Source organism: Populus alba, chromosome 14, assembly GCF_005239225.2.
Source record: "Populus alba chromosome 14, ASM523922v2, whole genome shotgun sequence".
NCBI lineage: Eukaryota > Viridiplantae > Streptophyta > Magnoliopsida > Malpighiales > Salicaceae > Populus > Populus alba.
The window spans coordinates 1,753,603-1,781,553 of NC_133297.1; the positions used below are offsets into that span (position 1 = coordinate 1,753,603).

At 33.4% G+C, this 27,951-nt stretch overlaps 4 protein-coding genes across 4 annotated transcripts; 2 read left to right on the top strand and 2 right to left on the bottom strand.

Annotated features, from left to right (window-relative positions):
• On the top strand, positions 1-1,787 carry LOC118036330 (probable carbohydrate esterase At4g34215). Its single transcript, XM_035042006.2, has 2 exons — positions 1-697; positions 1,503-1,787. The coding sequence occupies exons 1-2, from the start codon at positions 131-133 to the stop codon at positions 1,704-1,706; spliced, it is 771 nt and encodes a 256-aa protein (XP_034897897.1). The 5' UTR covers positions 1-130; the 3' UTR covers positions 1,707-1,787.
• Positions 1,788-4,581: 2,794 nt separating this feature from the next.
• On the top strand, positions 4,582-7,619 carry LOC118036215 (D-3-phosphoglycerate dehydrogenase 3, chloroplastic). Its single transcript, XM_035041914.2, has 5 exons — positions 4,582-5,240; positions 5,629-6,005; positions 6,086-6,196; positions 6,287-6,382; positions 6,671-7,619. The coding sequence occupies exons 1-5, from the start codon at positions 4,712-4,714 to the stop codon at positions 7,340-7,342; spliced, it is 1,785 nt and encodes a 594-aa protein (XP_034897805.1). The 5' UTR covers positions 4,582-4,711; the 3' UTR covers positions 7,343-7,619.
• A 2,712-nt stretch (positions 7,620-10,331) lies between these two features.
• On the bottom strand, positions 10,332-12,309 carry LOC118036272 (probable isoaspartyl peptidase/L-asparaginase 2). The gene is made up of 4 exons (XM_035041957.2): positions 12,073-12,309; positions 11,510-11,743; positions 11,086-11,172; positions 10,332-11,002 (listed from the first exon to the last, which is right to left on the bottom strand). The coding sequence occupies exons 1-4, from the start codon at positions 12,232-12,234 to the stop codon at positions 10,499-10,501; spliced, it is 987 nt and encodes a 328-aa protein (XP_034897848.1). The 5' UTR covers positions 12,235-12,309; the 3' UTR covers positions 10,332-10,498.
• Positions 12,310-25,946: 13,637 nt separating this feature from the next.
• LOC118036255 (cyclin-D3-3) lies at positions 25,947-27,928 on the bottom strand. The gene is given in 5 exon segments (XM_035041942.2): positions 25,947-26,304; positions 26,306-26,551; positions 26,664-26,794; positions 26,903-27,104; positions 27,218-27,928. Coding segments are annotated over 5 exon segments (1,131 nt in total). The 5' UTR covers positions 27,749-27,928; the 3' UTR covers positions 25,947-26,283.
• Positions 27,929-27,951: the final 23 nt, after the last annotated feature.

Below are 27,951 nucleotides of genomic sequence, written 5' to 3' on the forward strand. Positions count from 1 at the left end.
TCAATTCGTTAGCGCCGTCTAGGCTATATAACATTCATCTCAATACGTAAAATAAACCTATATAAACAGCTACACCAGGGGCAAGCAATAGGCTCTCTTCTCGTAGTAAGCTTAATAAATTATAGACGCCATGTTCAAGCTGCTTATGTTGTTGCTAATGTTCCATTCCAGTTTAGCAGCTAACGTTTTCCAGGATATCTTTATTCTTGCTGGCCAGAGTAACATGGCCGGCAGAGGCGGTGTGGAACATGGAAAGTGGGACGGGAATGTCCCGCCGGAGTGTAGACCGAACCCATCAACACTTCGACTCAGTGCTAAACTCACATGGGAAGAGGCACACGAGCCCCTCCACGCAGACATCGATGTGGGAAAGACATGTGGGGTTGGCCCGGGCATGGCATTTGTTGATGGACTCCGAGCTAATGGCTCGAGAATTGGCGTGGTGGGTCTGGTCCCTTGTGCGGTTGGTGGGACCAAAATCAGAAAGTGGGCTCGAGGTACGCAGCTGTACAGTCAGTTGGTGAGTCGGGCTGGAGCGTCAGTGAAGGATGGCGGGACGATTCGAGCGATTTTGTGGTATCAGGGAGAAAGCGATACCGTGACAAAAGAAGATGCTGATGCTTACAAGGGAAATATGGAGACGCTTATCACCAACTTGCGTACTGATCTTAATATACCATCGCTGCCTGTAATCCAGGTACGACCCTTTTCTATTTCTTTAAAGATTTTAAGGTACGTACTATACACCATTAATTTGTTATCTCTTTGACAATAACTAGGCAAAAGTACTTCTGATATAACATAAGGTGATGAAACAGTAGTGGTGGGGATGATTGTTTCAGGCCCATAAAGTCTTTTAAATTCCTCTGGCGGGGAAACCAATACTACTTGGCTCAGACCAAATTCGACTGAAAGGCTGCCATGCCTATGAGAACAGTAACATTAATTGTAAAACCATCGTGTTCTGCAGCATTAATAATGGGTCTTGTTCATGAGAATTTCTTAGATCCAAGCAAGTCAACAGAATAGATTCTAGGAATGATTAATCATCTGGAGGATACATGTCTTCTGGCTTGCAGATGTCCCGAGAAATTGATGATTGGGCAACTGGTTTCAAACTTTGAGAAGGGAAACATGTTAACGACGGATCAATTAATTCAAGAACATTTTGTTTGGATTCTACGTCAAGTATAGAAACGTTAAACATAAAGGTACAAAAAGTAAAGTTGTTCTCCGTAAGTTTTGCAAATGATGCCCTTCACTAGGGGGTCGGGCCCTTATTGGAAGGGTAGTGATCCCTGGTAGATGTTATCGGGAAAGTTCATTGCAAGATAATATTTCAAAGATTAGCTAGTAACATCACTCGTCTGCAAAACTATCTACAGGTTCAGCTTAGGCTAGTTGTAGGCAACAATCCTTGCTCGGAATCCGGTTCTTCAACAGAACTTTGAGATTATTTTAGAAGCATCGTGTCCTTGTGCATAAAACTTTCTTGGTTACAGGTAGCTCTTGCATCAGGTGAAGGCAAATTCATAGAGACTGTCAGAAGCAGTCAACTTGCAATCAACCTACCTAATGTGAAGTGCATAGATGCCAAGGGACTGGCCCTTCAAAGAGATAACCTGCACCTCACTACAATGTCTCAAGTACAAGTAGGCTTGAAGTTGGCTGGTGCCTTCATGGATTCTTTCGGCAATATGCCATGAATGAATCGCAATTATAGAGTTCAAATGTTGTGCTCGCCATGTGGACAGCAATTAAATCCTCACTGGTCTAGTTTTATAATATCACCTCATAATTATTAATAAATAATTAAATGCATCAAACAAAATGCAAAAAAAATAATGTTAATGATAAGGATAGATTTTCCCAGTCTCCAAATTATTAAATACAATTAGTCTATGGACAAATTTAAATATTTAATCAAGTCCTTTTAAGTTAAACTAAGCTTTCTAACCAATTTTTAAATGACATGTCTAATTGGATGGAAATATAAAATTATTGAGAATTTAATCAAATTATATTTAATTATTTTAAATATTTGTAAGCATAATACAACAATCGTTGCCCAACATTGTTACTGTAAAAAAAAAAAGGACGCAGTCTATGCTTAGATCAGTAAATTCTAAAAGAAATTGATTTCTAACAACACTTATTTACTTAATTTTAATTTCAAATAAAACTCCATTCACCGCTAAACTATTGTAATCAAGCCATAGAAATTTCCTGGAAAATATCTTACAATATTATATTTAATTAAAGTTGATTTTGCTATTTGCTGCTACTTATACAATTTCTGTATTGCGTTTACTAAGTAATACTTTAAAAAGTATGGGAGAAAGCAATGTAGTTTCTCCACACCTTTCACTTATTAATATATTATATTATATTATTATAATTATAATTATTATATTATATTATATAATTTTTTTTTGTTTTTTTTTAATGAATTTTTTTTGTTTGATTTAGTTTTGTTAATGTTAATTTTTATTATTTAGTTATCAGATTTTCATGGTACGGATCTCGGGTTTGATAGGTTAATCTAATTTGACGAGTTAACCCGGATTTTTTTTAATTATTTTTTTTATTTTGTTTTTTTTTGTTAATGTTAAACTTCTTTCTATTTAATTATCAAACTTTCATGACACGTATCCTGGGCTTGATGGGTTAACCCAGTTAATTCTAGGTAAACCCGTCAAATTTTTTTTTCTATTTAGTTATCAAACTTTCATGACGTTAATCCAGATTTTTACGAGATAACCTGGTTTAAAGGGTTAACTCAATTAACTCATTTTTTTTCCTTTTCTTCATTAGTTTTTTTTCTTCCTGTTGTTTTTTTTTTTTAATTAATCTATTTAATTATCACACTTTTATGACATGACTTTATAGTCAGACCCACATCTAATATTCTTAGGTCCAGTGTTGCAGTCACTCACTTAAACTTAAGTCATGCAAATTTAATGTTATTATTAATATTATAAATATTACTCTTAGATAAGGTGTTGCAGCCAAACCCAAGACTCTTAGGTATAGCTTTGCAAAAAAACCCAAGACTTTTAAATCTTAGTTTTTTTATATTTTTTATGCAAACAAAAATGATCCGCGGTATCGCACAGGTCATGTAACTAGTACTACTACACTTGAAAGTGTTTTTCAAAGCGTGCTTAATTATAAGCACATGAATTTTATATTTTCTTAAATATTTTTAGATAATTTGAATATATATAAACATAAAAAGATATATGAAAATGCATTTATTTAACTTTATTTTTTAAAAAAAAAATTGAACATACTTTTATCAAGGCACACTTGTTTGACTTCTTGTGCTACACTGTAGAATGAAGTACCTTTTTTCAATCCAAAAAAAGAATGCAGATATTATTAATGATTTTTTTTTACCATTAATAAAAAAATTAATTGAAAAAATTTTGAAAAGTTTATATTTACATTTAAATAATAATAAATTTGTTGATTCTAATTAAATATTGAGTCGAAAATCTAACATGAAGATGTTATTTCTTAGGAAAAAAAAAGATGTTGAATGTTTGCTTCGATTGAAATTGGGTTTTCTAAAGTTTTAATTGGATTAAATCAATAAAATAAAATTTTAATTTATCAAATTGAACATTAACTTAACAATGAAACTTATTTTTAACATTACGAGAGCCTCTCATATAAAACCAACTAAAATAAATTATCAAACTCAACCCCAAGTTAATTTAATATAAAATGGTTAGATTTAGAATAAAAAAACAATTGATAAAGAAAAACAAAAGACTCAGATTGTGTGATTCTCTTATATTGTTTTTTCCATTATTTTGTTAATATTTTTCCATCCCGTATAATCATGATTTCAAATATCATTTTATAATTTAAGGAACATTAATTTTACAAAATCAAACTATAATTATTAAATAAAAAAAAGGACTAAATCAAGAAAAAATAAAGGATGCAAATGAATGAAAAACTCAATAAAAAAGAAGAAGAGTGTGAATTAAAAGGATGAGTCATTGTTTATAATTTAAATATCAATTTCATGATTTATATAGCTTCAATTGACAAAATTCTACAATCAAATAGGAAGGAAAACAACTAAAAAAAAACAGTAGATGTAAATGAAAAAGAAACCCAATAAAAAAAATATAAAAGAAAAAAAAATGACATGAACAATGTTTTCACCTCAAATCTTTTAATGTTTTTGTTAACGGACTGCACCACCCCATCCACTCCGCGTTTGGTGGAACTTTATAGTATTTTGTTATAAAGTTCTTGTTCTTGATGTTGAGAAGGAAACAACCACTACAAAAGAAATGTATGGGCCCACATGATTCATTTCGATGATCAACCAATTTGCTATTAAGTATGTTAATCATGGGCCCACATGATTAAGGTATATTATAGACTAATCAATCATATAGATAAATAATATATAGTTAATAAGTCGCTGCCAAGTGTTATTTAACTCGGTTTCAATTAACCAGGGTTAACATATTCAATTCGTGATTAGTCCCAGACCGAGTTTATTGAGTTTAACAAGTGTGGTAGTTGGCAACCAATCCAAAGTTCTTGCTGACTTGTCAGCATTGGGTCCCCAAAACAACGAATACCTTCGGCCACTTGACTAGCACTTCGACCAATGAACTATACAGAGTCAACGTGAATCCTCGATTTGGTTTCAGGACTCCAAGACAGAGGCGAGGAGGAACCTGAAATGGCTTCTTGGAATTTCATGGTTACTCCAACAAAGCCTTCTCTCTCGTGGAAACTCTCTTTTCTCTCGCCTTTAACTACAGTCAACGTTACCCGCCGCCAAAACAGGACGGCCAAAGGATTTGTCGTCTTTGCCACTGTGTTTCTTGATCCCAAGCCCACGGTCCTCGTTGCCGAAAAACTCGGAGAAGCTGGTCTCGAGCTACTGAAAACATTTGCGAATGTTGATTGCTCTTACAACCTCGACCATGAGGAGTTATGTACTAAGATTTCACTTTGTGATGCGTTGATTGTGAGAAGTGGGACTAAGGTCACCCGCGAGGTTTTTGAAAGGTCAGGCGGCAGGCTTAAGGTTGTGGGTCGGGCTGGTGTTGGTATTGATAATGTTGACTTGTCGGCTGCCACTGAACATGGGTGTTTGGTGGTTAATGCTCCCACGGCTAATACGATTGCAGCTGCTGAGCATGGGATTGCTTTGCTTACTGCTATGGCTAGGAATATTGCTCAAGCTGATGCCTCTATTAAATCTGGTTTGAGCTCTCTGTTTTTCATGGTTATGCCTTTTTTAATGCTTCAGTTAGTCATTTATCGAGCCGGTGGCTTACTTTATTGTTGTGAGTTGAATTTTGTTCTTTGCTATGCTCTTCAATTCTCTGTTCAATATGTTTCTGTTGTAATGATCAATAAGGGTTTACTTGTTTAAACTTTACTGCACGGTCAGTGAGATTTTGGAGGATAATGTGATTTCAACAGATCTTGTTTACGCACAAAATTGTTGAGATTAGCAAATTGGTTGAATTTTGACCATATCCTTCATCAATGATCAAGTAATTTCCAAACAATGGCTTAAATAATGTCTCTGTTATCATCCAATTTTGAAATTCTTCAGCGATGTCTTATTCTCTGTTATCTGCCCAGGAAAGTGGCAGAGAAGCAAATATGTTGGGGTTTCACTTGTGGGGAAGACACTTGCTGTCATGGGGTTCGGAAAGGTTGGTTCGGAAGTGGCACGGCGTGCCAAGGGTCTTGGCATGCATGTGATTGCACATGATCCTTATGCCCCAGCAGACCGTGCCCGTGCTATAGGTGTGGATTTGGTATCTTTCGAAGAGGCTATATCGACAGCAGATTTCATCTCCCTACATATGCCTCTTACCCCTGCTACATCAAAAATGTTCAACGATGAGTCTTTTTCCCAGATGAAGAAAGGAGTCCGAATTGTCAATGTTGCTCGTGGTGGAGTAATCGATGAGGAAGCTCTAGTAAGAGCTCTGGATTCTGGGACTGTTGCTCAGGTTCTGGTTTTCTTCACTGAGTCCTCATTACCTTGTTCCCTTTTTTCCGTTTAGTCTTGGTAATTTTAGTATTTGTGCAGGCAGCGCTCGATGTCTTTACAGAAGAGCCCCCTTCAAAAGACAGCAAGTTGGTGCTGCATGAAAACGTGACTGTGACTCCTCATCTCGGTGCTAGCACTACAGAGGCTCAGGTATGCTTGACCATCTATCTAGGCTTCTGGTTATACTTTATTAACTTCTCATTTTTATTATCTTGCTTAATGGTGATGAGATTTAATCAGGAAGGTGTAGCCATTGAAGTAGCAGAAGCTGTTGTTGGAGCTTTAAAGGGGCAGCTTGCTGCGACTGCTGTAAATGCACCGATGCTTCCTGCCGCGGTAGTTCTTACTTTCAAACCTTCAACCCCTCACAAACATTGGACTATAGATATTTTGTGCATTCCTTTGATGAAGTGAAATAGAAATATCTCAAGTGTTAGCTTTCCACCATTTTTAAGTGATGTTTATGGATATTATATACTAGTTCAAGGATTGTGACCACTTTGCTTTTCATCATGGTGTAGAGAAGGGCTCGTTCCCTCCCCTTATGTTTATGTACGTTGTGCAAGGTAGGGAAGGTAGGGAGTGATATCTTTTTTGTCCTCAGATTACTTTTGCTCATTGCAGATCCTGTCAGAACTTGCACCATTTGTTACTCTGTCAGAAAAGCTTGGCAGACTGGCAGTGCAACTGGTTGCTGGTGGAAGTGGGGTGCAATCAGTTAAGGTGACTTATGCTTCTGCCAGAGGTCCAGATGATCTTGACACTCGGCTGCTTCGTGCGATGATTACCAAGGGTCTGATTGAGCCTATCTCCAGTGTTTTTATAAACTTAGTGAATGCTGACTTCTCTGCTAAGCAGAGAGGACTGAGGATAACAGAAGAGCGCATTCTGCTGGAAGGTTCACCGGAAAATCCACTTGAGTTCATCCAGGTTCAAATTGCCAATGTAGAATCCAAATTTTCCATAGCAATGTCCGACTCTGGTGAGATTAAAGTAGAGGGAAGAGTGAAAGATCGGAAGCCCCACCTTACAAAGATAGGTTCATTTGGTGTTGATGTGAGCATGGAAGGCAGCCTCATACTGTGCAGGCAGGTTGATCAACCAGGTATGGTTGGCAGTGTGGGGAGTATCCTTGGTGAGGAGAATGTAAATGTGAGTTTCATGAGCGTTGGTAGGATCGCTCCACGAAAACAGGCTGTAATGACCATTGGTGTGGATGAGGAACCCAGCAAGGAGGCGCTAAAGAGGATCGAGGAAATACCAGCAGTTGAAGAAATTGTGTTTCTTAAGTTGTAGTGCTCAGAATTCCATCATTCTAGAAGCATTTTTCATGCCCAATTTGGGAGACACCTGTGCTGATAGTCCAAGGTTGATTTTTTTTATCCGCAACGTCTGATTGTTTTTGGATCAGTTTTCATGTTTGATTATGCATTCCAATACCCTGGTTTTTCGCTGTTTTATACTCCTTGTTTTCTGTCAATTGGTCTCTTTAGCATCACAGGTGTTTGTCACAGCTGTATTTCAATGTGAATATTCAGAAGTTACAAACTGCAGAATGGCTGCGTTGATTGTTTGTGCATTTCCATGGTTTCAAATTGTCATACTGCCTCTTGTAGGTTTTGCAGTAATCCGTTGTTGTTTCACAGCATGTTTGGTCCCCTGTTTAGCTTTGATGAAATTCCAGTTCATGAGGAGTTCAGCCTATTGAACAAAAGAAAACAAGGCAACAACTGCTAACAATTCAATAGATCACGTGAGGAGCTGGTAGACATGGGGTTGAGAAATTATTGAGTAAATTTAGACTCTGAATTGATTGGAATATGTAACAGATTAATTGTTAATTCAATATTTAAATTTTTTTACAATGAAATTATTAATTACATATTAAAAAAATAAAAATTAATATCACAATGACCACCTTACAGGTGTTCATTTGGCCATCTTCAGGTTTTATCTGATTCTAATATATATTTCACTACTTTATGTTAATAGTATGTATATTTATATCAAGATATATTAACCTACAAACTTTTAATATCTAAGATGTATGTTAAATATGATTTTCTCAAGTAGGTTCGAACTTACCACTCTATTTTTAAAATTATTCCAAGTTCTTAATTTTTGTTAGCAAGTAGACTTTGTTTAGTGTTCTTACTTCTTCAGTTTTGGTGATATGCTTTGCTTGTTTTGCGAAACTTTCTTTTTAATTTTTTATTTGACGTTTTAGACGCTTCATTATTATATTATTTTTAATTAAATTTGAATTTTGAATAATATATAAGTATTATGAATTATTTGTTTTACTTTGATTTTAAAGAATATAATATTTTAAAAGATATTAAAATACTACGAAATCTTTATATATATATATATATATTGAGGCTTAGCATATATTAGTATACTTAGAATACCGCTCTTGCATTTTCAGTCATCTAACCGGGATTCATATCTGTGGCAATAATTATGTTGACTTGGGGCTTGACGGTTTCCTAATTTAATAACACAAATTCCAAAAGCAACGATGGCTTAAAAATGTTGATATTTTTTCAATAGCAATTTAAAAAGCTAGTTAAAGGTTGTCTAATTCTATTGTGTTTTGTTGAATAAGTTAAAATATTTTATATTAATTTATAAAAATATAAAAAATGAAATAATTTTTTATTTTATTTTAAATTTCGGTCCGTTTCAAATTTTTTTAAGTTTTGTCCGAAATGTTTTGGTTTCATTTCACATGTTCCGTTTCAGTCTTGAAAAGTCATTGAATCAAATTAAACCTAGTTCAATTTAATTAATTAAACCATCTAAATATAAAAAAGCTTTTTTTTCATTATTTATTTTCAATAACAATGATATTAATAATAATATTAAAAATTATATTAATTTTTCATTAACAATAATATTAATTTTTTAAAAATTAGATTTATTAATAATATATATGGTTTATATTAATGTTGTTTTTTTTCATGTTTATACTTTGTAGGAATTTTAAGCAAAATAAAATGGATGCTTTAAATCTTCATTAGCCTTGATAACATTGACCTGACTTTATATTTAAAATATTTATGTTAAAGACATTTTACTTCATAATATTTTGATATTTTTGTTTAAGTTGAATTACTTTAAGTTAAAAATCTATTTAATCTTAACTATTTAGAAATATTTTAAAATTTTAAAATTATATTTGTTTGATATTGTGTTTGTATTGCATAATTTATAATTAATTTATTTTAAATTTTAATTATATTTTTTAAAATTTTATATATAAAAAAATACAACTCTGAAATAGTAAGCAAAAACACTTTAAAACATTATTTTTTCAATTAAAAAAAAAAAACAAAACAAAATTCACAGCCTTACTTGAACTACATTAAAAATAAAAAAACAAACTCACCCTTAATTAGAGTAAGTTACAGCCTGTAATCCATGAAGGTAAAATCTTAGATGGACACTATTTTATTCCTCTTTATAAATAACTTTTGTTCTAGAACCAAATGAAATGGAAATTAAGATTATATATATATATGTGTGTGTGTGTGAGTAAAATAACCAAATTCATTGAAAAAACCAAATAGAGATATTCGAATAAAAAATTTGATTAAGAATAATTTAAAAAAAATTTATTCAAATTCAGTTTTTGATTTGAGAAATTAAAAAAATTAAACCTAGTCAAACCAAATTTTCTAAATTCAAATAAAAAACCATGTATGTATGTCATATCAAAAGCTCTAAAAAAAAATCTCAATTAAAACTCTTATAGACTAATTTAATTTGAATTGAATTTTTTTATTTGATTTCTTATTCAGATAAAACTAACATATGCTTGTTGGTACATGCATGTGTGTGGGAGAGTTATCAAATTGGTACAGAAAAAACAGATCCACTAGGAACATGTTGAAGTTTTTTGTTAAAAAGTATTTAATATTGTTGTAATATTATTTTTTATTTTTTTATTAAAAATACATCAAAATAATATTTATTTATTTATTAAAATTTATTTTTGACATCAAAAAATACCAAAAAATACTTAATTTAAAGCAATTTTTTTTTTTTGAAAATCACAGTTAACTTAAATCCCATGCTGATGACACTAGGTGTCTCAAGAAACAAATGAAACAAGCAAGCCGTCATCTCATGACATGATCTCAAGATGTTCGTGAATATTCCTGCCTGATTCACTCTTCAAGTCGCTCTCCACTTCGAGCCAGAATAAAGTAAATTACAAACATAAGCTGTCATCACAGTTGAGCAGAAAAGTTCGCGAGGCTAAAAAAGGAATTGATCAAGATTTTAAACGTAAATGGAGCGGTCAAATAATTTTATTTCGACTACAATAAGATTGTAGTCCGACGACAAGACATGGGTGGGTGATACATGTAGCCGTCCCATCTTCATCTTCAAAGCAAAATACAGTAGCACTAAACTTGATAATAATACAAAGTTAACAACAAAAAATTATTCCCAAATACCAACTTCCATGAACCCATCTTCAGTGGCAAATCCCCTAAACATCCCATTGGTGTTAAAACCACATGCCACCTCCCCGTCTTTAGACACTGCTATCAACCCAGCTCGCCCTTCATCAAGCCTCTCCTTCACAACAAAATCCACAGCTTCTTGCAGGCCTAATCCCTTGTACTCCATCACTGCCGCCACATCACGCGCCAGTGTCCCTCGTATAATGGCCTCTCCTTCTCCGGTGCATGAGATCCCACAAAGATCACCAGCGTAGGTCCCAGAACCAATCAAGGGCGAGTCACCAATGCGACCTGTTTTTTTGTTCATGAGCCCACCCGTTGAAGTGGCGGCGGCACACCTTCCTTCGCTGTCCACGGCCACACACCCAACTGTTTCGGGCGCATAAACGCTGATTGGGAGTCCGTTCATTACCATGGGACTGTTAGCAGCGGCACCGACGCTGCAACTTTCCAATCCAGCGGCTGGGATTCTGTAATCAAACTGGTTTCGGACAGAGCAAAAAGACATCGAGTCAAAAAAGGGCCCGCCACATGAATAAAAGAATCTGCAGGGATTCAGCTTACCAAGATGGAGTTGGCTTCTTTTGCTAATTTCAACATCCCGACGTTTTCCTCTGTTATAAAATAGTCATTGTCCACAAGCTCAACACCCTAACCAAACCCAAGATTTAATAAATATAATTGAGATCGCCACCATATTTTAGTATATCCAGTCATCTTATTTCATTATTTATTTTCTTTATTTATTTTTATTGGTTCCGTCCAAGACAAAGTCACTGGGCAAGCCCACGTATCAACCCAGATTTTTATTTTAAAAATCTAAAAAAATATTTTTTTAATAAATAAAAACTCGAGCAAAAGCAAATAATCTTATTTTAATAAATAAAAACCGGTCACGGGAGCCGTGTGCCACGGCCTCTTTTTTCACTCAATTTGCACACGTGGCTTAATAAAGGGTTACCCCGGAGGCTAAAAGAAGGAAAAATACCTGTTGCCTAGCAAATTCCTCGGCGCCAGAAAAAGCAAGATAGGAATGGGGAGATTTCTCCATGACAAGTCTTGCAAGAGAGACTGGGTTTTTAACTGTGGTTAAACCTGATACGGCACCGCATCTTCTCTTGGGACCATCCATTATGCTGGCTTCCATTTCCACTGTTCCATTCTCTGTTAGTGCAGATCCACGGCCGGAATTGAACAGGGGATCCGTTTCCAATTCTCTCACCTGTCACAACAAAAACATCAAAATAATAAGTGATTCACTAACCATGTTCTTAATCTTTATTTACAAGTTCAGAACCCAAAAATTACTACCGAAACTACTTCGTTCTCTACACGGCTTGGCCAGAAAGAAAATATGATGCCAAGGAGAGTAATGTAGAGCCGGGGGGGGGGGGGCGCGCTTGACATCGATTGACATGACAATTTCTTTATTTACCAAGAAAATATGAAACAAAAATCTATGACCGATGACGGTGCAGTTATTTTCTATTCACAGTAAGTGATCAAAAAATCCTTCTAAGAAATTAAAACAGAGAGGGAGGAATCACATACAACAAGTTCGACAACATCAATAGCGGGGAGATTAGAGCGAAGAGCAGAGATGCCAATCTGAAGGCAGCGAGTGAGGAGTTTTTTGGCCTCCTCTTGTCTCTCTCGTGGGAGATTTGGGTCCACACCAGCGCCTCCATGCACCGCTATAGCCCATCCTCCCATTTTTCCTCTCTCACTATTTCGCTTTCTCTAGCTTTCGTTACTTACTAGGGCGTGTGTCTTTGGCGTCTGCCATGAGAGCTGGTGGTCAGCTTATATAGGCGTTTTGCGGACTCCACGTACCCTGTTATTAGGAATTAAAACCTGTCTTTCATTCGGATATTCAATTTCCAATGGCGTCGTTTCAGAGTTTATTTAAATTTGAATTTATTTTAAAAGTATTTTTTAAAAAAATAAATTATTTTTTAATTTTTATTATTTTAAATTAATATTTTTTATATTTTTAAATATTTTAATAAATTGATATAAAAATAATTTTTAAAAAATAAAAAAAAATTATTTTAATATATTTTTAAATAAAAAAATATTTTCAATAATACTCTTACTGTCTTACCTGTAATTACTTTTACTTGCCAGCTATTGACTTGCTATATTTTCGTCAGAATTGTAATTATAAGCAGGGGAGTTTATTAGGTAATTACTATCTATTAAAGTTATGAAACTCTATGAGGGAAAAGGCTAGAATTGGGGGTTGATTATAATTTCTTTTAAAAACTAGTTATTTATATTCTGTTTTTGTGTTTTAAAAAAAAGTTTTTGAAAAAAATTAAAAAAAAAATTTATTTGTTTATTTTGCTTTAAATTAATTTTTTTTAATGTTTTTAAATTATTTTGATACGCTGATTTTCAAAAATAATTTTTAGAAAATAAAAAACATTATTTTAATAAATTTCTAGATGAAAAACAACAATAACTATACTAAACAAAATAATAAAACCTAGATCAATAAAGTAAAGTGGTTAGATAACTTTTTCTTTTTTTTCTATTTATTTTTCAATCTAAATAAGTTGAGGTGTCAAATTAATTTGCAATATCTATTTGAAATGTGGTTAAAATTATGTTTCCTTGAAATTTATTATTTTTTTATTAAAATTTATTTTTTATATTTTTAAGATTGTTTTAGTGTGCTAATCTTAAAAATAATTTTTAAAAAATAAAAATAATAATAATTTAAAACATTTCTAAATAAAAAAACATTCAAACTTCTATCATTACCACAATTCCAAATAAATTATAACTGCAAGCTAAACACACAAGGGAACGGCTGTAGAGCCCAGTAAGTTACATTGAAAATTGAAATTAAATTTAGTTAAAATAAAATAAAATTTAAAATGCAACTCCCCTTTCATGACTTGGGGAAATGACACGTTGGATTCATGGACATTGCTTATTTTTCTCGCCTACGACGACGAAGCAGAGAAGTTTAACCAGGAATGATCTGACACTCGTATCTAACAAAAAAATTAAAAAAATCTCAGCGTGATAATATTGTTTAATCAATTCCCTCTTTATATAATATTGTCACCAATTTTCAAAGATGAAACAAACAGAACATAACAGCTGTGAGCAGTTTTTGGCATTGCCACTATTGAGTTAATACTCCGCATAATAGAACTATAACTAGAAAAATTGTTAAGTGGGATTTTTCCAAAAGTATTGGATCGCCGGAAACTGTTATTGCTTTCTACGGAGAAAGCTTAAAATACCACGTTAATGCACCGAAAATGGCACACGTTTCTTGCACACAAGTTTTCTTGAGATCGTTATTAAAGTACTAATTAAATAAAAAATATAAAAAATATAAATTAACAAACACATTAAAAAAAAACATTAATTAAAAAGAAAAAAGACAAACGATATCAGCTTTCTAAATTATGAACTACAATGTGTGTCCACGGTCAAAAGCATAAAAATAACAAAAAAAAAAAAAAGAAAAAAAATAATATTAGTGAACTAAACTAAACAAAAAAAAAATATTAATGAAAAAGAAAAAATAAAAGAAAAAAAAACTACAAGAAGAAAAAAAACCAATGAAAAAAAAAAAAAACAAATTGAATTAATTGGGTTAACTCGTTAAACCAGGGAAAAAAAAAGAAACCAAGGCATCATTTTTTTAACAAACAAAAGCTTTAAAAAAAAAGAAAAAAAAGAAAAAAAAAACAAAGGTGTTCGCCACGAGTTAATTTATTTTCTTGTATAAAAAAATATAAAAAAAGGCTAAAATCTAAGAGTGTCAGGTCTTTATACAAAGATATATCCAAGAGTAATATTTATAATATTAATAATGATATTAAACTTACATTACTTAAATTTAAACAAGTTTGGTTACAACATCATATCCAAGAGCTTTGGATATGGATCTGATTGCAAGATCGTGTTATAAAAATATAATAATTTAATATATTAATTAAAAAAAAACCTATAAAAAAATTAATGAAAAAAAATATGAATTAACTACGTTAACTAAAAAAAATTCATTAAAAAAATAAAGAAAAAAACAAAAAAAAAAAAAGACAAAAAAAAACCCGAAAGATATAAAAAAAAAAAAAAAGGTGCAGTGAGCATTTTTAGTTTAAGATAATAATATAAAATAAAAAGTGTCCCCGTGTGTGTGTGTTTGAACTCAGATTATTACTTCGATCGAGGTGAATCGTGATTCGGGTTTATTTCAGACAAGGTTTTAAAATGAATCATGAAAACACTAATACTGATAAACTTGTCTAACACATCAAATCTTGTCCAAACCCAATCATATTACTATTAAAAAGTAAAATAAATAAAATGGCATGGTGCATGTATGTGTGATATTGTCAATTCAGTGTATCCGGAAGTAATTTAAAGTGTTTTTATATTAAAAAGTATTAAATTAATATTGTTTTTAGTATATTTCTGATTTTTTAGATTTGTTGATGTTAAAAATAAAATTATTTTTTTATAATATTAAAAAATAAAAAATATATCAAAATAATATTTTTTTATTTTTTTAAAATTATTTTTAATATCAATATATCTAAAAAAATAAAATATAAAAATTAATTTAAAATAAAATTTTTAAATTTTTAAAAAATATAATTTTAACCACGTCTACAAGAAGCCCCCGGTGGCCATATATAGACTATGAAATCCATACCTTTCGGACCTTACAGTTGCTTTTCAGGTAATTCCACGGGGCCTAAAGTAGAGGAGAAAAGTCGGGGTTCTGTGTCCGTGTCCTCGAGCTTGACCGTGGGCAGGGCGGCTGGGCCAAAAGCACAAAAGTAAAAGGGTTGGGTCCCAACAGGTTTCTGGGAACTGAGTTCCGAATTAATGGAAATCATCTGACGATGATGAAGAGCTGATAAGAATGCTGATTGGTTGGATTTGCTTAAACCGATGACTAAGCGACAAGCTGTAGCCTGTAGATTGGCATAAACCGATTCAATATTCAAAATGAATATAAAAAAATCAAGATGAGTAATCCTCAAAGAGGCAATTCATGCACAGCACAGCCCTAGGATGTAAGAACATAGATAGAGTGGCTCCGCTTCTCACGCCAGCTGCTTGATTGGTATATTCTGTGTAAGTTGTACCTCTTCCGCTTGAAATTCTCATCCCTTCACTTCAACGTACATGTCCATGTCTAAATCACATTTGATTAGGTTAATAAAATCGGTCACATTTAATAAGATTAATTTCCAAATTAATTTAAAGGAGATTTAAGTGTATGCTGGCGGCTATAATTTAAACTATATTTTCTAAAAAATATATTATTTAATTTAAGTGTATGCTGGCGGCTATAAATTAAAATATTTTTAAAATATATTAAAATAATATATTTTTTATTTTATTCTTAACATAAACATGTCGAAATAGTATGAAAATATTTAAAAAATTAATTCTTTTAAAAACACGATTTCAACAAAGATATTATCTTTGAATAAAACCTTCTCAATCCTAAATTCTGAATTAACAAGGTATCGGATTGATTTGCTGAGCACGCAAACCTTGTGTAATAAGTATGCATGTACAGTCCATTCAAAGTAAATTTAGTAACCACTGGCAAAAAGAGAAGGGTGTTATGCTAGCTTGATTCTCCACCAGGATTATTCTGAAGTAATTTTTCTAACAAATTAAACATTGTAAGAATAGCCAAAAGCAAAACACTTTACTGAAAAACACATTGGACATGGACCTAGCAAATAAAGAGACAAATTATTCCTAATAAAGCACACGCATGAGTACAGAGTCATTAATTTGTAGTGCAATGCTGAGTGAGTTGATGGAATCACTGACTTCTAATTTGTACTGATCCTTCTTGTTAAAATTTTTGGTTAACTTGTAAAGTCATATAATTTTCTTAGATAATATATATTTAACATGTAAAATTAGATTAAAACTTAAAAATTAATAAAAACAAACTTAACTCATGTACAATCGATAAAATTAATAAATTTGATCTGATTTTATAAATTTACTAAATTTGTGATATGAAATATGTTAGGTTCAAATTTGATCTTAAAATGTCTATTGACCAGTCTTGCAAAATTGAACATATCTTTTAAACCGTGCATTGGATAAAACTAAAATTTTAGACACATAACAATATATTGTGGTAAATGTTTAGGTCCAATAGAGTTCGGAGACATAATAGTTCAAATGGTCAAAGTTAGTACATGAATCTTGTCTAATATATCAAATTAAACATTCATGTACTGTTTGAGACATATCTGAAGCTATCAATGAAATTTTGCTGCGATTAAAGTTGAACATCAAACTAGACATTCGAAGCTTTACAACCATATATTGAAAGGGTCATTAATTCATCTAGATTGAGAAAAAACGACATGTTTGAAATCAAGATTTCAAATCTTTCAAGAATATACGAAAATTAGATATTCGAGCTATATGGAAGAATTTTAACATGAAAACCTTTTATTTTATTTTATTTATTTATTTTGAATAATTATTTTTAATTTGATTTTTTTAGTTCATTAAACATTTGTTTAGTGATTTATTTTATTATTGACTTTATGTTAGTTAATTATTAGTTTAGACTTATTAGCTTTCAACCTAAAAAGAGTCCATTAAAACTTATTGTGATGGGAACAACTTAATTGTCACTAGGTTCATGTGTACTTATTATCATTTAATAATTTCTTTATATTTAAAAGTTTTGTTTGAGAGCTTTTATTTTTTAATATTATTAATTTATATTATTCATATTTTAATGTAATTTAATTTTTTAGCTGAAATTATCAATATATAATTAATTTTAAAAATTACTTATAATTTTTTAATTTTAATTTGTATTTTATGTTATGTTTTAAAATATATTTTTAATAATCCTGGCAATGATTACGTTCCGCGTGCCCACGTGTTTTTCCATGATAGTAGGACACTCTCTCCCACTCCAACGTTCAAGGAAAATTATGAATGTTTCAGAAAGTTTTTTTTTAATGAAAACGAGCACGATTCTCTATTTAATTGTTAAATTAGTCAAGATTTGACAAACGTATTCTACCGATCATGCTGAAGGCAGATGAGGTCAAGAATACCCTCAAATTAAGTTTAAAAGATATTATTTAGGATTTTGTTTTATTTTTCTAGTTATTGATTTTCATTTATTTTGCTAGTTAGATTTCAAGATTTTAATTTAATTTAATTTTAATTAATCTCGTTTTATAATATATTGAAATAGTTTTTTTTTTTTAAATATAAGAATTACTGAATTTTAAAACATGTCGAAACAAATTTTGTTTCTACCTAAAAATATCTACAACCTTAGAATTTAAGAAAATATAATTTCTATATTTCACCTAAAGCTGCATCATCACCCACCAAGCAATCTAGCCAAAATTATAATTGGAGCTCGTAAAGGGGATCGAGACGTGATTGAGATGGGAAGATGGCAAAAGAGTAGTTAAAATGGAGGATGGTTCAGACAGCATTTCCAAACAGCACCCAATCCCATACGAGCAAGATGCAAGGAAGACAAGAAATTGGTGGCCGTAAGCATCAAACAGAGAGAGAGAGAGAGAGAGAGAGAGAGATAAGTGGAATCCTCGAGATACTTTTGCCCACTATCACAAAGGAAACTGTTGTTGTGCACTCCAAGAGATCCGTATCACGTGTTTCTGTCTCCCAGTATCTCCATTTAACATCATCAGATTCTGGAATCTTTTGTCAAAGAAAAGACAAAGGTGACGCTGCGTCTCAAATCTTCGCCCCTCCGGCTCCTTCAACAGTTACCCCCTGCGCTACTGAAAACAAGAAAAATGCTAATTTTACTATTAAGTAGTGTTCATAAGTTTGATAATAGCTGTTTTCACAGTATATTTTATTTAGAAATATATAAAAATAATTTTTTTTTTATTTTTAAAAAATTAATTCTAATATTAGCATGTAAAAATAATCTAAAAACATAAAAAAATTAATTTTAAAGTTAAATATATAAAATAATATTTTTTTATTTTAAAAAAAAATTAATTTTGATACTAGCACATTAAAATAATCTAAAAATATTAAAAAATTAATTTTAAATAAAAAAATTTAAATCTTACCCAGCCTCCATTTAAAACGCATTAACAAAAAGTACATTTGTTTTAATAGGCAGTGTTTTATGGTATATGTTTTGTTCTGAATTATTTGGTCAACTAACACTTTATAGTTTTGTATGGATTTCACAAGACACACCAGGCCACTAAGGCAGTTCTTTTCAACCTTCCTTTTTCACTGTTCAAGATTCCTGGTGTTGCTAAAAAGCTTGTTTCTTCGCAAGTGAGCCTCTTATGGAGTGGTGATGTTGAGAGGAGCAAAATTGCAAACTTGTATGGAACACTTCGGCTTGGTGCAAGTCTAGAGGTGGATTAGGAGTGGGTTTTATTTGGACCAAAACTAAAGTTTTGATTTTCAAGTGGATGTTGGAGGTTGAGTGGCTCAAGCTTTTCCCGGGGGGGGCTAGAATTTTGTGGAGGTCTTCCTATTTTTTCAGGAGAACTCTCCATGGCTTGCAATGGTGTAATAACTCAACCGTTAGTGGCCGTAACCCATGCTCATAAGTTTGATGTAACAGCTGCCGATCCACTATAGGAACAGGCCATTCAGTACCGTTCTCAGCCTATTTAGTTGCTGTTATTTTAAATAACTTTTCGTGCTAAAATGCATGCTAATAATGTTTTTTATTTTTAAAAAATTATTTTTGATATTATCACATCAAAATGATTTGAAAACACTAAAAATATATTAACTTGAAATTAATAAAAAAATAAAAAAAAATTTAAATAATTTTTAAAATATTTTTGAAATAAACAGGCTAAGCTTTAAAGTTCAGTTGTTCTCATGGTGATGCTTAGCCTGGTGGATTGCGTTCTTGAATTGGATTCAACGAAAGCAGTTGCTGGGCTTTAAAATGATACAGGAGTGGGGCAAAACATTAGTTTAAAAATGATCCAAACCCAAATCATTTCCAAAGAGGCCTTTTATTTAGGTCCATTCAAGAAGTTTGCACCACAAGTGGGTCAAACACTGTATCGCTCGTAAAGTGGGCTTGTCTTGTGCTCTGGGGTTGAGGTGGGCTTGGATACTCAATTGGGTCTTCGATCCAATTTGCTGCGAAGAAGTCGTACTTTTCCAGTGCGGACGCCCTGCCCTTGTTAGCTCGCCATGCCAGAGCGACCTCGCTGAGAAAGACAAAACCCAGGAAAGAACCGAAGACTGGTGGTTTCTGGGTTGGGTCAGAATTCATTAGTCCAATGATTTATCTATATAGTCAGTGGATAGCTAGAAGCCATTATCCTCGTTAAAAAGCATCTCAACCCTCCCCATCTACACATACATGCACTCGTTGAAAGGTAACAAGAGTACCTTATCATTCACCTAAAGTGCCAGACAATAAAATTCCAATCTCTGAAAAATTGTTAGGTTGAACATTCTAGGTTGCCAAGATATACCCAGAGCCAGATCTTGATATCTCTTGACAGATGGTTGATAGCAACCTGATTTTAAATGAAAACAATTTTCCGAGCTTGGCTGCACCTAAAAATGGAGAGCATTGTCCCTTTCTTTCTGCCCATAAAAAGGGACACTTGAGGCCTAAAAGTCATTTGGCACTGCGAATGTTAGCTACAGCTGCAATCTTACATGACCCCACACAAAAGAAATCTGTATTCACTGGGCACGGTAGAAAAAGGAGCCCGTCTACCCTACCTCATGACCCCATTGCTCCCATTAAAATTCTGCTGTTGTTTACTGACTTTTTTTGGCTTTTCTTTCGATGTTTTCCATGTTATGATTTAACATATACTATCATATGCATTCACTGTATACACTAGTATATTTTTTTGCTAGTGACAATAAACTAGTAGAGCATACAGAAAAATAAAATACTTAGTGCTAGTTTAGCAGCAGTGCAGTACACTACGCGTTGCAACTTGCGTTTCGCCAGCAAAAAAACCAAAAATAATGTTTTTGCCAGGGTGCAGCGCCTTGCCAAATGGTGCCTTGTTCTCTCTTATTTCTTCGTTAAAAGGGATCATTCTTGTATGTTTTTTCGCTGCAGAAAACTTGTATGCTTGATATCATTTTAGCTAGAAATAAGAGCTAAGCTTATTTCATGACAGGTCGTCAAGACCAGATAAATTAAATGCAAGGTTGTCTTTACCAGGAAGGGCTCAATAGTATGATGCTTGGCGTTTCCTGGGATGTCGACACATAGTGGCAGACACAGGTAGTCTAGCCCAAACAGCCCATTGGATGCTCATCCTGTGGAGCAAAACATTATCAACTCGGCTGCTCTGATATTCATCAGCAAAACCAATATATCGTTAGGATAGAAGGGTCTTTCCATCACAATTATACCATTCACGAATAGAATTTGCCTCCCCTGCCAAATTGTAGATAGATCGACGTATCCCATTCCTCAACCATTTCCATGGAATTATGATCTCAGACTCAGTGATTGGACCCACTCCATAAATCTTTCAGCTCAGCCTTTTGTTATTGTTCTTTTACGTATTCTCTTCTTTTCCTTCCGAGTTCAACAGATTTTAACTCTGGACTCCAACTTATTCTCACCCCACTCTCTCTCGAGTCACCAGGAAATACAAATGCCCAACAATGGTGTCGTGTCTCGTTGCCCTATTAATTTTCAAGGGCTGTTTGATAATATTCGCACTAAATAAGCAAAATTAGTTTGCCATGCACGACAAAAGTTCGGAAGATACGTATCCATGTTTCTCATACCTAATGGTACTGTTTTTAAATAATTTCCTCTAAATTGAGGTCCCTCAAAAGTTAATGATATCGTCCTGTCTAGCTTCGAGCTTTGAAATTATGTGAACGTAGGTTGGCCTTCGGAGGAAATTATTGAAAGCCTGTTTGTGCACATGTCTTCGGATGCTTTTTACGTGAAATTTGTCTTGAAAGAAGTTTGGACAAGCCAAACTAGCTTTCTAACAAAAACAATCGCAGATTTTTATTTAATAGCTGCGTCGAACTAAAATTTGATTAACGCGTTCTACGGGTACAGTTTCCTATCAGCTGTTGTTTTAAAATCATACCCGCATTAGACCCTAGAAGAAGATGTTTTGGATTTTTATTTATTTATTGTTTTTTAAACTGAAAATCTTAGGGTGGTGAGATAGTAACCAGCAACATCTTCTTCGTTACTATTTATAATTTAAATAAAAAAATACAAAAAGAGAGAAAATAAGATTTCTATCTCCTTCTTGTATATATGTAGTAACTAATAAAATATTATTGGTTATTCTTCAAATACCATAAAAATTTTCTTCATAATTAGTTTTTAAAATTTTATTTGATTTGAGTTTTATTAATTGCATCGGTTTAGCTACTATTTTGATGTTATTTTTTAAAATAATTAAGAATTATTGACATTTAGAGTTTATTAAAATCACATTCTTTCTACAACTTAGTTGTAATTTAAGGACTTGTGAAACTCTGATTTCTTCCTTTTTCTTGAATATCTCACACTCCTCGTGTTGTAATGTGATTGATTTGGAAGGCTAGTTCCGATGCCAAATTTATATAATGAATACCCTCTTATTTGTTAAACGTTCCATCAAGTTTGAAGAGAGAAATACACTACAGACACTCAACACTGTGAGTTATAAGATTATGTCCTGATGCATTTCTTCGATAGTTGATTGTTCGGGTAATCACTCTCCCCAAATGTGACGCTGAAATACTTCATCTTGACAAATCTGCCAAAGTAGCTGACAATCACCATCAGTGGTAGCTCGCTGTTAAGTTATGTTTTTATGATCCGATAATTGTTGATTGGCATGTCGGCAACACGATCAAATTCAGTCTGGGAACTAATAACTTCTGTCAACGCTTGACAAATTTTGGCTACATGACACTATCGACAGACAACACGGCAACGTTGTCTAATAGGTTACAGCTTAATAAACGGGGCAGTGACTCTCACGACTTAGAATATGATTACCAAAGGAAAATTGTGTAATTCTTGAAAAGAAAAAGGGCTGCTGCCATGGAAAAGCTGGATGTGACAAGCCAGTGGATTGTGTAATGCGGTACAGCAAAATCAGGTTCGATTCAAAGAATTGAATATAAAGGAGCAATGCACGAGATAGACAGATTTCCGCATTTCTGTGAATAGCTTCGAGCCATGAATACGTTAATTTTATCCGAAGAAATAACAAGCTGGGCCAGGTGAGTATTTCGACATTATGCTAGCTGGTGTATTTGTTTAGTATTAACAGCTTGAATTAACCAAAAAAAAAAAGAAAAAAAGCTTGAAAAAACCGAGGCTTTCACAAGGTCAAAAGGGTGTGTGACGGTGAATGCTAGAAGTTTAAAGATGGTGTCTACAAAGGAAAGTAAAGAAGAGATTCACTGGAACCAATTACCAGAGCTCTCTATTTTATGATCATTCATCCATATCTTATCATTGTCTTTTTCCTTCTTTTCCTTTCCGAGTTGAAATACACTACGGTCCATTGCTTCTAACTATCAAAAGCAAAGAACAAAGCAGCAGCAAAGACATTACAAACAAAATCAAAAGATTTTGTCCCCCAATTTCAGCATTCCCTTGCCTTTCAACTCTTTCCCTTCTAGTGCTTGATTTTTTTTATCGGAGCTAAATGCATCTAAATCCCCTTTTAATCTCCCCTTGTGACTTCTTTATTTGGTTAATGCGGCTTGTTCTTGTACTTTCTGTTCGGATCTTCTTTTTCTAGATTAATCCTCCCTCCCCTCAAGCCCCGAGTCCACTGCAAGGTGGAAAAAAATGAACTGAGGGAAGGTAACATACTACAGCTTGAAGGGCTCCCCATTTCCTTGATAGATCTTCCAGGACGATTGGCACATGCAAGAAGATAAACTTGGAAAAACATAAGAGTGTAACATGCTTTGATTTAGGGCAAAATCTTCGAAGTATCACCATGTATTGAATGGCAATTACCAGATCCACGCCTGTCCATGGCATGGTCAAGAAGACCCCAAAATGGCTAATAAACTTGTACATGATATATTAGTTCCTTGCTTCACGGTACATTAAAAGATTTGGATTCAATAATTTAGAGAGTCTAGCAGCTGGCTGAGCAATTCAGTAAGAAATCTAGAGAGTTGTGTTAATTAAGATCGAGAATAAAGCCAAGTCATGATTCCCTTTAGTTTAAAGCGGTAGAAAGCACATGCAAGCCTTCTTGACCGAGAGTGATGACTTGTATCAAAATTCTATATTCGTGTAATGCGTTTTTATGATTCAAATGAAAAGGAATAAAAAATAGTATCTTTTCGATCCAACCGTAGTTTTAACCGCGGCATCACCACGTAGATAAATTCTATATACTTGAAGTTTTAGCATGTTTCGGATAATACTACTCGGACCCCCATTGCCTGTCTTTATCGGAGTAGTTAGCTCTGTTCGTCCATTGACTCTGCCCCGTTAGATTGGACTCTTCTAGCTGCAATATGCTAAAATTTGGAGCATGAGCTTTTGCGTCAAGGAGCGTATAACTCAAGCTGCCATGAATAATAATATCATCCTCTCTTTATGGTTTTTAACTAGCTATTTTATAGACGCTTCTTAGTTTGTATATTTTTTTTAACATGCAGATTTCTACTACATGCTTTTTATATATAAAAAAATTTTAAGTGGAAATAAAAAAACTTATACATATAATCTAATTAAATAACCCGAAAAGTATTTGTACATCAAAAATATTTTCAAGCTTGATCTCTATCTAATCAAAATTAATCAGTTAAATATATGATCGTGGTTATACATTTAATTGGATTTAATAATTTTTTTTTATCTAAACATACACTTATAAAATCAAGAATCAATAAAATATCAAAGTGATTGGGAAAAAAAATCAAATCAAACCAGAACAAATTATATTGCTTAATTAGTAATCAACCAAATATTAAGTGATGAAATTAATAATAATAATAAAAAAATTGTAATGGATAAAAATTAAAATTAAAAAAAAAAAAAATTTTTAAGGGGTAGACGACTCCGCCCTTTAATACTTTGAAAAAAAAATTGCAGGCGACACATCACCTACACTGCTTAGATTTCACTACCTTTGGCCACCAGTAAATCAGTTTTGTTTATTTCAAACCAAGAGAAGCTCATTTTCAATCATATTTTAACCCCAAAAAAATACTTTAAACACCTTTTAAAATATATTTATAGTCTCTAACAACTTAGAAATTGGTTTTAAAACCTACAATCAACTCGAAAACAAAAAATTTATTTTGGGTTCAGATCTATCAGTCCAAAAAAGTTTTAAAAGGAAAAAACACTTTATATGAATTTTTCTCATCAAAAGAAGTCCATTGACACCAAAACCACCTGTTTTTGTGGTTGAAAGCAATCTCAATAAAGATTTTTTTCTCTATCACTGAAACTCGACCACTTTCTCTCATTTCTCAAACCTAGAACTAGAAAATAAAATTTGGGATCAAAGTTAAATTTCAACCCAAAAACATTGTTGCAATGATTTGTTACCTGGTTAACAATGGTGTGGAAAACAATATTTTCTTCATATCTTTTAGAGTTTCTTAATTAGACCACGGCACTAGAGGATGAAAGAGAAGCTCAAGATTTCATACTCACACTGGAATAGTGATGTTAAATTTATTAAAATAATATATTTTTTAATATTAGTATATTAAAATAATTCAAAAATATAAATAAAAAAATTTAAAGCAAGTGATCTAGGCAGGTAGGTAGCCCCAAGTGATCTCTGAGTATTACTGAAATAAAATTATATACTCAGTATTTACCATACATATTCAATATTTTTTGCAAGTTGAGAAAGAAAATGAAAGCTATGAACCTGTAAATAGAAAGAAAAGTTTATTTAAGAGCTATATGCTTTGCGTGAATCAGCAGCAGAACAGGAAAGAGCAGGTATCTAGGTTAGAGGCATAGGAGAAAGTGCTTAAAATAAGAAAATCAGAATGGACGGTGTGGTTACAGCTGCGAGATGCAAGCTGGTAACTAAACTCTCTCGGCAGTCCGATTCTACGGGTAACATATCAAACACTAGTCACTCGAAAAATGAGCTCGGCCGAAGAGGTCAAACACCAAAATGTTACTGCTACTGGTCACAAAAAATCGAAATCCCTGATATTCTCAGTGGCCGACAACATGTTCCGATCTTCACATGCAAACAAAAACCCTTCTTGTGTGTATTTTCAATTTCCCATTTCCCTCCTCCTAGCGCCCATTTCCCTCCCTCCAAGCTTTCTTTGTAACCTTCCCTCCATAGTACATCCATTCATTTTTTTATGCATTAAATAGGTGCAGACAACACTGAAATGTACAGGAGATTGTCTATGTCAAACTAAGTGAAAGTGAGCAGTTTTTATTTTTATCTTTTTATACAGATGAAATAGACTACTTAATGAATAAGTTCATATGAGATGTTTTATTTATAGAATATGAGACAATAAAGGGCCTAATGAAGTGGGGGGAAGAGGCAGATTACTACCAGAACTCTTCCTCATCGGCTCTTTTTTTTCTTTTTTTTTGTTCTGTTCTGTTCTTCATTTCCGGTAAAATGCCAACCATCTCTGCTTCCAATTCCCAGTACCCAATCAATATTTCAGCGTTCTAAGCATTGGTCTGAGCTGGAAAAGCAGAGATGGCAGGCAATTTAACTTGAACATTGAAAAAGCACAAGACTTATTAACCGTACAAGAGGTAGTCCATTAGGGAAAAACAGTAATTTTAAGGCACTAGCGAGGAATGCTGAGAAAAATCTGAAGTTGTTGCGTTGTTTAGACTCTGCAGTGCCCTACTCTTCTTGGACAGAGGCTTTGGTGATGAAGACACGGATGATGCCACAGACCATGCATCATTTGAGCTGTCTGAGCTAAAAGACACATCAACCACACCGCTAGGACTGCCTGGAAGTGAACAAAACTTGCGTTTGTTTGAGAGAAGCTTAAAATGCTCTCTTAGAGCAAATTCCATTAAGAACTTGCTGCAATCCTCTACCTTGTCCTGTTTTAGACATAATCAAGATTCAGTATAAAAGTTCATATATAATGAAATTTTCTGTTTCATTGTGGAAAGAAAATGGAATTCAATAAAATTAGAGAGTAAAGCCACTAACTTTATCGATTCCAAGAATGCTCAACAGCTGGCTTTGGTATTCTGCTGCAAGACTGGGTTCTATGTTATCAATAACATAGAGCATCGTGGCAGCGGCCATTACAGAAGGAACATAAGGCATAGACCTAGAATCTGCATGTATTCGTTCAAGAAACATAATGTAAGTAAAAAATTGAGAGCAAATTAAATGAAAGAATTCTAATTTATCAGCGAGGTAAAGGAAGGATATTGACAACTTGCCTGCCAAGATAGAGAGAACCATGCGCTCACACCTCTTGAGAAATTCCAAACAAAGATAGTGTTCTAGGCCAAGCCTTCTAGTGATGTAATCAAGAAACGATATTGGGGTTACTGGATTCATCTTCCATTTAAGAGTAGAAAGCACCAGGATCTCCATTCTCTGGATAGTTTTGGCCTCGAACACGTATTTACTGTCCTCCACCTTAGGAAGTCAAACAACATCCACACATTTATGAGCAAATCGGGCAAACAAATTAATCACAAGCATTTAACAAATGAGCCTGCAGATTTATATCAGATCGAATACACATCTACCTGAAAATCCAATAGAAGGGGCACTTGCGTCTCCTCCACTTTGGCAGCAAGTGAGAGGCAAGACACAGCTGCAAGTTGGGCCATCCATGGCTTCTCTTTCTGAAGGTGGACACTGAATAAAAACCTATCAAGATAGTTCACTGCCAAAACTGCAGTTAGAGCGGTGAAAGAGTAGTGTTCATTGACCTTTAGAATCCACTCTACAGCCTCACAGCGAGCCCTAGCCAAAGACGGGTTTGTTTCTAAGTCTTTGCACAGCTGATTTTGCTCCTCCTTGGCAAACAAAGAGGAAAGCTCCTCATCTTCCCAGCTTAAGTCCTGTTCTAGCAATATTGGAAAAGTGTTTAGTTTATTGCTATTGTTGCTGCAATAACTCTCTCCTTCTAGTTCATCTTGAAACCAGTCCTCTCTAACTTCTTCCACCCAATTCTCTTCGGAACAATAGAGAGCATCATAAAGCAATGTAGGGTTTTGTTGATATTGTTGTTGGTCTTGTACCGCACTCGTTTCTGGGTTATACATTGATGCCATCTTCTTCCAGGAAGAAGGGGTGCAGATCTTGGTTCATTGTAGGCAAGAAGAGAAGGACATGAGCAGGGTAGAGAGACAAGAAGAGCTAGCTTGAGCCATCTCTCTTACTCTCTCGGTGTGAAGTAAAGAGCGAGAAGGGAGGGGACTGACCAGTGACCTAAAAGTTGTGTTTTATTTGAGGGTATCGAGCTGGTGGGTCTTGT

What these genes read in the sequence shown, in the direction of transcription:
- LOC118036330 (XM_035042006.2), top strand. Translation starts at nt 131, where the DNA reads ATGTTCAAGCTGCTTATGTTGTTGCTAATGTTCCATTCCAGTTTAGCA. An exon ending in CATCGCTGCCTGTAATCCAG is followed by an intron (nt 698 to 1,502) that starts GTACGACCCTTT and finishes TCTTGGTTACAG; the next exon opens with GTAGCTCTTGCATCAGGTGA.
- LOC118036215 (XM_035041914.2), top strand. Translation starts at nt 4,712, where the DNA reads ATGGCTTCTTGGAATTTCATGGTTACTCCAACAAAGCCTTCTCTCTCG. An exon ending in TGATGCCTCTATTAAATCTG is followed by an intron (nt 5,241 to 5,628) that starts GTTTGAGCTCTC and finishes TTATCTGCCCAG; the next exon opens with GAAAGTGGCAGAGAAGCAAA. An exon ending in ATTCTGGGACTGTTGCTCAG is followed by an intron (nt 6,006 to 6,085) that starts GTTCTGGTTTTC and finishes GTATTTGTGCAG; the next exon opens with GCAGCGCTCGATGTCTTTAC.
- LOC118036272 (XM_035041957.2), bottom strand. Translation starts at nt 12,234, where the DNA reads ATGGGAGGATGGGCTATAGCGGTGCATGGAGGCGCTGGTGTGGACCCA. An exon ending in TTGATGTTGTCGAACTTGTT is followed by an intron (nt 11,744 to 12,072) that starts GTATGTGATTCC and finishes TTGTTGTGACAG; the next exon opens with GTGAGAGAATTGGAAACGGA. An exon ending in AGGAATTTGCTAGGCAACAG is followed by an intron (nt 11,173 to 11,509) that starts GTATTTTTCCTT and finishes GGGTTTGGTTAG; the next exon opens with GGTGTTGAGCTTGTGGACAA.